Source organism: Bos mutus, chromosome 11 (genome assembly GCF_027580195.1).
Source record: "Bos mutus isolate GX-2022 chromosome 11, NWIPB_WYAK_1.1, whole genome shotgun sequence".
Taxonomy (NCBI): Eukaryota; Metazoa; Chordata; class Mammalia; order Artiodactyla; family Bovidae; genus Bos; species Bos mutus.
In genome coordinates, this window is record NC_091627.1 from 68,528,548 (window position 1) to 68,539,056 (window position 10,509).

At 35.9% G+C, this 10,509-nt stretch overlaps 1 protein-coding gene across 3 annotated transcripts in view; it reads right to left on the reverse strand.

Annotated features, from left to right (window-relative positions):
- The window catches only part of CFAP36 (cilia and flagella associated protein 36), a 28,639-nt gene extending 18,401 nt beyond the window's left edge, over window positions 1-10,238 (reverse strand). For 2 of the 3 annotated variants that reach the window (XM_005889467.3, XM_070379552.1), the window contains exons 1-3: window positions 9,948-10,238; window positions 6,987-7,051; window positions 6,284-6,385 (exon numbers count right to left, since the gene is read on the reverse strand). In XM_005889467.3, the coding sequence (XP_005889529.1) occupies window positions 6,284-6,385; window positions 6,987-7,051; window positions 9,948-10,062 (282 nt within the window). In that variant the 5' untranslated portion in view covers window positions 10,063-10,238. The remainder of the gene's footprint in view (window positions 1-6,283; window positions 6,386-6,986; window positions 7,052-9,947) is intronic. The other variant, XM_005889466.3, reaches the window with a different exon arrangement.
- Between the last annotated feature and the right edge of the window lie 271 nt (window positions 10,239-10,509).

The window sequence follows — 10,509 nt, forward strand, 5'->3', positions numbered from 1 at the left end:
AAGTTAGTGCTTAGAAGGAAATTTAAAGCATTGAAGCATATATTAGGAAAGAAGAAATAACCAACATCAACAATCAAAGCTTCCACCTTAGGAACTAAAAAAAGAGCAAATTAAATCCAAAGAAAGGAAATAACAGAAATTAGAGAACAAATCAATGAAATTGGAAAACAGAAAATCAATAGAGAAAATCAACAAAACTAAAAGCTGATTATTTAAAAAACAAATAAAACTGAGAAACCTCTGGCCAGGTTAAGTTTAAAAAAAACAAGTAGGGGGGGGTGTGTAGAATTCCCTGGTTGTCCAGTAGTTCAGACTTTGTGCTTCCATTTCAGGAGGCGTTGGTTCAATCCCTGGTCAGGGAGGTTCCAAATGTCAGGACGTGAGACACACAAAAAAAGACATAAATTTAAAAATATCAGAAATGCAAAAGGGGACACTACAGATCCCATGGACACTAAAAAGGTAATAAAGGAATTTTATGAACATCTCTATGACTACAAATTTGATAATCCAGATGAAATGGACCAATTTCTTAAAAAACACAACCTGCTAAAACTCACACAAGAAACAGACAATCTGAATAAGTCTATATCTATTAAAGAAATGGAATCAATAATTAGTAATCTTCCAAAACAAAAAGCACCAGGCCCAGCCGGGGTCAATGATGAATTCTATCAAACACTTAAAGAATTTTATACAATCCTTACAATTCTATACAAATAAAGATAGAACTTCAAAGAAAAGCTATAGATTCCTTTTACTTCTTAAAAGAATAATGATTATTTATTTGCAGAAATTCAATAGCATAGCCTATAGAAATGATGTGAAAGTCTTTCTATTGATTCAAAGGACTAAGGGGTAAAAAAGTATAACTATGAAATCTGGTCCCATCACTTCATGGCAGATAGATGGGGAAACAATGGAAACAGTGAAAGATTTTATTTTCTTGGGCTCCAAAATCACTGCAGATGGTGACTACAGCCATGAAATTAAAAGATGCTTGTTCCTTGGAAGAAAAGCTACGACCAATCGAGACAACATACATTAAAAAGCAGAGACAATACTTTGCTGACAAAGGTCTGTCTAGTCAAAGCTATGGTTTTTCCAGTAGTCATATATGGATGTGAGAGTGGACCAAGAGAAGGCTAAGCACTGAAGAATTGATGCTTTCGAACAGTGGTGTTGGAGAAGACTCTTGAGAGTCCCTTGGATAGCAAAAGAGATCAAACCAGTCAATTCCAAAGGAAATCAACCCTGAATATTCACTGGAAGGACTGATGCTGAAGCTAAAGCTCCAATACTTTGGCCACCTGATGCTGAGAAAGATTGAAGCCATGAGAAGGGAATGACAGAGGATGAGATGGTTGGATGGCATCACTGACTCAATGGACATGAGTTTGAGCAAGCTCTGGGACATGGTGATGGACAGGGAAGCCTGGCATGCTGCAGTCCATGGGTCGCGAAGAGTCGGACACAACTGAGTGACTAAACAACAACAACAAAGCAATCAACAATTGGAATTTGAACTAAAAAACACAATACAATTTACATTTGCACTACAAAAAAGTACTTAGGAATACTTAGGAATACTTAAGAATAAATGTAACAAAATATGCACAAGATCTATATGAGGAAAACTAAAAAATTCTTATGAAAGAAATCAAAGATCTAAAAAAAATGGAGATCTATTCCATGTAATAAATAAGAAGACTCAACATTGTTAACATGTCATTTCTCCCAAATTTTATCTGTAGATTCATGCAACCCCAATCAGAATCTCAGCAATTGTGGATATCAACAAACTGATTTTTAAATGTACATGGAAAGGTAAAAGACCCAGAACAGTCACACAAAATTGATAAACATCAAAGTCAGAGGACTGACACTACATGACGTCAAATTTACTATAAACTGCAATAATCAAGACAGTATGATATTGGTGAAAGAACAGACAAAGGATTAATGAAACCAAATAGAACCTGAAAATTGATCAACAAAAACATAGTCAACTGATTTTTGACAAAGGAACAAAGGCAATCCAATGAAGAAAGGGTCATGTTTCTAGCAAATGCTGCTAGAACAACTGACATCTACATGGAAAAAAAGGAATCTAAACACTGACCTTACACCTTTACACCTTTCACCAAAATTAACTTAAAATGGATCATAAATTTAAACGTAAAAACAAAACTTTGAAAGATAACATAGAAAAAAATCTAGCTAACCTTGGCTTTTGGCAATGACTTCTTAAGATAAAATATCAAAACCATAAACAATGAAAGAATCAATACATCAGACTTCACTAAAATAAAAAGACTTCTAATTTGTGAAAGACATTGTTAACAGAATGAAGAGAAAAGCCACAGGAGAATATTTTGTGAAATATTTGCAAAACACACCTGATAAAGATTTGTATCAAAAATATACAAAAAACTCTTACAACCCAACAATTAGAAAATAAATAACTCAATTTAAAAATGGGCAGAAGAAAACAATGATATCACTACATATCTATTAGAATGTCTAAAATCCAAAAACCTGACAATATCATGTGTTACTGAAGACATGGAGCAACAGGAGCTTCCATTCATTGCTGGTAAAAATGTAAAATGATATAGCTACTTTAGAAGAGAGTCTGGCAGTTTCTTACAAAATTAAAAGTGAATCTTAACATATGATCTAGCAGTCTTGCTCCTAGGTATTTACCCAAATGAGATGAAAAATTTACATCCACAAAAAAGCCTGAATATGAATAGCTATAGTGACTTTATTCAAAATTACCAAAGACTGGAATGCACCAAAATATCCTTCCAAAGGTTATATACCACCTTCAAAATGTGGTACATCCATAAAATGGAATATTATTTAGCAATAAAAAGAAAAGAACTATCAAACAATGAAAAAACTTAAATTCATATTCCTTAGTGAAAGAAGTCAGTCTGAAAAAGCTATATACTTTATGATTTCAATTACATAATATCCTGGAAAAAGCCAAACTATACAGACAATAAATTGAACAGCAGTTGCCAGAGGTCTGGTGCAAAGATGGAAAAGATGAATATGTGGAACACATGAGATTTTTAAGGCAGCGAAACTATTTTGTGTGATACTGTAATGATGGATATATGACATTATGTATTTGTCAAAATCAACTGTACAACACAAAGAGTGAACCTTTATATAAACTATGGACTTTACTTAATAATCATGTATCAATACTGGCTCATCAACAAATACACTACACTAATGAAAGACTTTAATAAAAAGAGACGATACTACATTAACTGCTCAACTTTCTGTAAACATAAAACTGCTCTAAAAAAATCTATTAAAATCTTATGAGCAATCAGACAAAATATTATTAATTATCCAATGTGTGTTTTTAGAAAATGAAAGTTATACCATACATGTAATCATTTTAGTGATACAAGTTATTGGGAAAAAAAAGAATAATTTTCCCAAATTAACATTAGAAGACAAATGTTTCTGAAAGCATTAATTTCTAATTTACAAAAGTCAAAGTAAATCAAGTGAAAAGCAAAAACAAAAAATACTTTGTCTCTTGCCATACAGTCATCCCTGGCTCCTGCTATATATAGAAATCAGTGATGAGCTCTATCCTCACCAAAAAAAATTACAAGCAATGAAAAAAGCCATTTTTGCCTATTTCAGTTGAAAACACCATAAAATTACAAAATCAACTGAACACAACTGAAATAATATCTCAATATGCATTCTATTATCATATTTTTCTGAACTCTTTAGAAAGGTATCTTAATTTATGAGCATTTTTTGAGAAGCTACACACGTATGACAGGAAAACATGCTCTTAAAAAGTCTGTTGTTGAGACTTCCCTGGCAGGCCAATGGTGAAGACTCTGTGTTTCCACCAGAGAAGGCCCAGGTTTGATCCCTAGTAGGAGAACTAAAATCCCACAAGCTGTATGGAGAAGAAAGAGAAGGAGAGGAGAGTTGAGAGGATGGGAGAGGAAGGATGGAAAGGGTGGAAAGAGGAGGGGAGAAGAGAGGAGAGAAGAGGAGAGGAAGAGAAAGGAAGGAAGGAAAGAAAAAAAAAAGGTTGTTTTTTTAAACCACACATCTTCATCTGATGCACGCCTTACAACGCCTGCTGATTTTAATATACAAGAATGCCAGGACCAGTGGTCTAGGACTAATGGTGACCAAACCAGGCGAAAAGAATTTTGCAAGTCATCTTTAGCAGTACAGTTCAATGAGAGGGGAGCGAGCAACTGTTTATAAAAATAAAAATCAAACCAAACAGACCAAAACAGAAAAAGTACCTCCTAAACTACCCTGGGCAAACAATTGGTTTCTTGAATTCCTTATAAGCACTCTAAATTAGCATAATGGAATCAGCATTCTGATCTTTATTTACAAAGATTAGATTATTGCTGTAAATCAGTAACTAGCAGGCTTTGGGCTGTTTTTCTGGTTATTGGAGATGGGCTTGTGCTCATTCAGTCATACTGCCCCTAGTATCTGGGGCTAAGTTTGCTCCAGAAGAGAATAAAGCTAACTAGTCCACATGGGGATTGAATACATGACCCTGGCCTAATTAGCACCCTGCTAATCAACCACCAAAATAGCTACCATTAATTACAAGATGCTTCCATTTATAGACCACTTTATATGTGTCAGGTATTGTGCTAAATGTTTTATGAACATTTTTGCTCAAATTTCACAAAAACCTTTCAAAGTAGATACTATCCCTGTTTTACAGATGTTCAAACTGAGAATCAGAATAGACAAGACAGGAATACTGTAAAACAACTTTGTCCATGATAAATGAAAGTAATCAAAAGATCTAAGCTCAAATCCAAGTCTGTCTGTGTCAGAAGGTTTCCATGCTTGTACATAACAAGACTGTACTACGAACCAACTCCAAATCAAAAGGTGTTATGTAACAGAACAAAGCAGAAAGATATGTTACTTTTGATCTGAAACAGTATTTTAAAATTCTGAATGTCTTCATTCACAAGTTATTCTGATGATGAAAACAAAAGATGGATGTGACTACTATTACTATGAACATCTTTTTTCACAAAGTATTTCAGATTCATTCATAATAGCTTAATTAAGAGGTTGACAAATATTAACCAAAGAAGAAAATATTCTGGAAATACAAGAAAAATAAAACAAATACCAATACCTTGAAAGAAATCTAAATACTAATTAATAATTTTCAATAAATTCCTCAAGGTAAATAGACTTGTAAAAAACTTTAATTCAAGACAATTAAACTGAATTGAAAATGTAAAAGTGCTCAGCGGGGTAGAATGAGTACTGGTCTGACTAGAGATATTAGGAAAGTTGCACTGCAGCAGGCCATGATGAGAGATGGGTTTCTCTGGGTAAGGAAAGGATGGAGTGGTGAGAAGATAGGGGCTGAGGATTCCTGGTTAAGGGACCACCATGAGCAAAGCCAGGTGCACCAATGCTTACAAAAACAAGTAGCCAGAATTACTATAGTATGTAATGCACTATAGAATGACAGCAGGAGGTTGAAAATGATAATTTGAGATCACATCCTATATAATCCTATCATCTTACTAAGGAATTATAGTTAATTTGGTAGAAGATGAAAAGCTAAAGTAACTCTTTGAGAAGGCTATTTGGGTAGTAATAACATATCTCTATACTCAATCTCGGAGCCTGAACTGATATTCTGGCTTTGTTACTTTAGTTGTAGACTGTGTACCAGTTCCTTAATATATATGTGCAATAGTTTTCTCAATTCTAACAAAGTAAAATAAATAGTACCAATTTCTTAAGGACTGTTAGGAAGATTCAATGAAATAATATATGTCAAGTGCTTAAAACAGCAGCTACCATGAACTCCCAGTAAATATTAGTTACAAATACACCTAAAACCTACTTCAATTCAGCACTGCAGAACAAATGCGACAATAAAATTAGTTCCAACAGAAGAAAACCCCAGGAACCATGTACTGTGTATCTACTAAGATTAAAAAAGGGGCAACTGCAAAACCATTAGAGACCTATATAAATAAATTTTTTTGCATAAAGCCTGTGATCTATTATAGTTCTGACAGGAAGTTCTTTTTTAATAGCATCAGTTTATTAATGCTTCAAATTATCTTTTTGCAAGGTAGTTATAAAGAAAGAATCCATATGTGTTAAATTGGCTTTTCACTCTTACAGTCTCTAGAATATTATATTTTGACAATCAAACATAGCAAATCTAAGTGGAATCCTGGGCATTTTTGTTAAAATTATATATTAGCAGAAAAAACACAAAAACCTGTGATGTACGGGTCTTTGCAAGAGGAGAAGTACATGCTTCTTGAAACTGATCTTCATTAATTCCAATTTCTTTAAGGTAAGTTTCTAACAGCTTTTCAACCTAAAAAAAAAAAGTTTAACTTTTACAATTTACATTGAAAGATTCCAAATGAGTTTTTATATTGAGTTTAGAAAAGTATAATCAAATGCTTGCTTGCAATGATTAATCTACATAAAATTATATTATATGGCAGTGACAATCTTTTTCACCAAAAAAACCCCAAACAACTAAAAGTGAAAATCTTCGCAGAGAATCAAATGAAATTTTATTTCCTCTACCAGAAATAACTGAAGTCAGGATTATGAAGTTTGATGTGGTATAATCCTTGTGCTACCCAGAGGCATTTCTTAAAATCTCAAGACAACATGGCTAAATTAATAATGAACACTCCCCTGGATATACCAGCAGAAGAACAGGAATAAAATTTAAAGATCAGATGCAAGATCCCTTAAAATAGTTGTCCTAAATCTATTCCTTACATTCCAGAGTCTTATGGAGGAAATGCACAGAGAACCCCTGGGATCTGATGCAACTGAGAGCACTACTAAGGTAGACTGAAATTTTTTAAGGAATTTAAATGGACAAGTCTATTTTTAAAATTCAGAACAGACTGAATTAATATTATTCAAATTATATTTAAAATCAGTTTAAAAATACTCACTAGTTCTTTATATTCCTGATGAATCTCTGTATAAGTCAATTTGCTCTCTTCTTCATCATCAAAAACTAAATTTAAAAGAAAAATATTGCATAGTGTAAAAAAAATTTCATTAAATATGAAAGTCAGCTCCACAAATAGAACTTACAAATAGAACACTCATTCTTGTAAACTGGCTCTTCCACTTTAAAATTCTTGGGATTAAAAAAATAATAATAATTAATTGTAAACAAGTTTTTTTCCGTACCTAAGAGCTACTTCATATGGGAGAGGAACACTAATTTGCCACTTTTCAATCAATAATACAAGGCAACAATTTCTTTACAAACTTTAAATGGAACATTATTGGTAAGTTTCTAAATAATTCCTTTCACAACAGGTTCCAGATTATTTTACCATATTGGAATTTTGCTGATCCAAATTTTACTGAAACTGACTCTTTCTTTATTACATATAGATCAATAATGAAACAAAAATGAATAAAAACAAATGTTTACTCAATGATCATATGTGTGAAAATGTATATTAGAAAGATATATATTCCTTCAAAAAGCTACAATGTGATCAAGGAAAAGACAAATTCATGAACTGTAAACCATAAGCCACCTTTAAAAAAAATTCCCCCATTCTTTATAAAATACAAAACTAACATCAGTAATTTTCTATTTAAAACGCTTCAGTTCTTTGCTTAGAGAATAAGTATAAAATGCTTAGAATCCCAGACAAAACTCTTCAAGACTGGATCCCAAGTCTCATCTCCCACCACTCCAAAACCCAAATTTTGCCCTCGTAACAGGACACAATTACTTGGAATGTGGACCAATGTAAAAACATAGAAGGTGCTTCAAAGCCCCAGGTCTTTGCTCAAGCCCTTCTTGGATCTCTTTGCCTTTACCCAATACCTCTTCTCCCAACCATTCTTCAAAAGACTGCAAGAGGCACATTCACCATGATCTGCTGCTGCTGCTAAGTCACTTCAGTCGTGTCCGACTGTGCGACCCCATAGACAGCAGCCCACCAGGCTCCCCGGTCCCTGGGATTCTCCAGGCAAGAACGCTAGAGTGGGGTGCCATTGCCTTCTCCGCCATGATCTGCTACTCACTCCCAACTCCCTTGGCTATTTAGATTCTTTCCTCAGAACTATTTGAATACACAGCACCATATGTCCACCTTTATAATAACATCTGGTCACTTTACATTTAAATTCCATTGCCTTCCCTACCAAATTATAAACTTCTCAAGGACAAAGATTTGTTTTATTAACTTTTCTAACCTCAACTTCTGGCTCAAAGACACTCAATAAATGTTGAAATAAATGCTGATATTTACAAAGTTATACAAAACTAATTTTTAAATTACCTAAGGTGAAGAATACCACATTGACAAACCAAAGTCAGTGAAATATAAACACTATTATTTCAAGTGCCACTGAAATGTTACTTCCATTTCTCTTGGCATCTATTCTACATAGCACTGGGCATACTATGCAATATAGCAGCTAATAAACCTGTTTTCAGATAATTTTGAAACCAAATTACTACATTACATGTTTACAAGTCTGAAGATTACTATTTCCCTTTAAAATTACACAATCAGGTGTGTTATAACTGAGATGCAGCCACTTTTAAAGTTGGGGGATAGAATTTTTTTTTTTTTTTTTTTTTTTGCTATTTCAGCATTTAGGTTCAGTGGGATAAGTGGAATCAAAAGGTGACATAATTTCTTTTTTCTCCTAAAGGAGATCAGAACACCACATGCTTCCTCAGTCTCAGAATAGCATTTTAAATTTTTTAATAGAGCAGAAATAAAAGTTATTTTGAACTTCTTTTAAAAATTACCTGCAAGAACAATACCTAGTAAATACTATTTGAATGTTGCTCATGGCAATGAGAATGTAATGAAAAGATTCAGTGGTCAAAGTAAATTTCATCTTTACCAGATTCATGGAAACTTAGGGTTGAAAGGATTCTTAACAGATCATTCATGATAACCAACCATTTGACAGTTGAATTCCTCTCTGTAGTAACTCCATTAAGGTGCTATCAGATTCATTCAAACACTGCTAAGGCCTGGAGAACTCATTATCTTCTGAGACAGGCGAATGTATCCAGGATACTATCTGTTATGAAGCACTTCCTTCACAGAAATTTGTCTACCTCTAGCTTGTGCCCACGGACGCTAGCTCTAGCCCATTGAACCTTAAAAAAAAAAAAAGTCTAATCCCTCCAACATACGACAGACGTTCGAACAATTAATGGATATTACTACCCTTAAGGTCTTGGCCAGCTAAACAACCACAACAGCCTGAAATTACTCTTATGACATCGCTTCTGCTTCCTTTTCCATTAATGGGCTCCAAATTATCTCTAAGAACTGAATGCAGAGCTCCCAAGCGTGAACTGATCAGAACCTAGAGGTACTCTTTCCTTACAGGGAACGTTATGCCACGTCTACATACTTCATTTATTGGAAGATACGCTCCATGTTTGGTATAACCGAGAGAGAGAGCTCAAAAAAGGGAATACAGGCCACCGAGATTACCGGCTCTGGGCCTACCAGAGTAATCACATACCCCTCTCCCACCCACTTTTTGGCCAACAGTTGGAATCAGAAGGAACTCAGAAGCGAACTGACATCTCTCCTCCCAAGTCACTGGGGAAGCTGATGAAGGAAGAAACCCAGTCACCTGCCCAAGGCAGAAAGGTGCAAGATGGAGTAGACCCAACACAGGATTAAAGTCTAATGTTTTTCGAATGCGTGCTTGGGCCGAGGGGGGAGAGGTATGTCGTCCCCCTTTTCATTACCGTGGAAAAGACAGGCGCGGTGACAGCAACACATCCTAAAAATCCAGCTCTAAACCTGGTTGACAGGAGGGGAGATCGAGGAGATGAGAGGCGGTGTGTGGAGAGGTTGTTGGTGTGAGAGACGTGAGCAAGGACTGACGATTCGAGATTCGTATTTTACCTTCACATTTCTGCTCCACGAAGTCCAAGATGGGGATGGACCAGTCCGGGCCCCGCAGGAACCCCGCGATGCTCTCCACCACCCATTCCACCTCGTCCTCTTCTTCCGCGGCCATTCCGCCCCCGCGGGGCGCCGCGGAAGCCTAGGCCAGATCCCCGAATCCTAGCAGGCCTTTCGGCCGCAGGGAACCGAGAGGACAGGGGAACGATGTGCCCCAGCAGCCTCCGCAGTCACCAGGCTGAAAGCTACAAACCACTTAACGTAAAACGGTCGCTATGGCAACAAGCGGAGCCGCCTCCGGCGGCCTCCCGGAAGTGAAGCCAGCTTCCTCGGAGCCTGCGCAGCTTAGAAAGAGGCATTTGAAGAATGTTTCCGATTGGCTGGGAAGGAGTAGAAGCCAGTCGAAAGATAGCCTTCTGCCCATTGGCCCGGAGCTGCTGGTAGGGCTGACTTGTAGCCATTGGCTGGAAATCCTGGAAGGAATCTCAACGTTTCCACAGAAGAAGTGCGTGGGACCAAGGATTAGAAATGGCGCCACGAAGGCCAGTCTCACCTGGTCTCT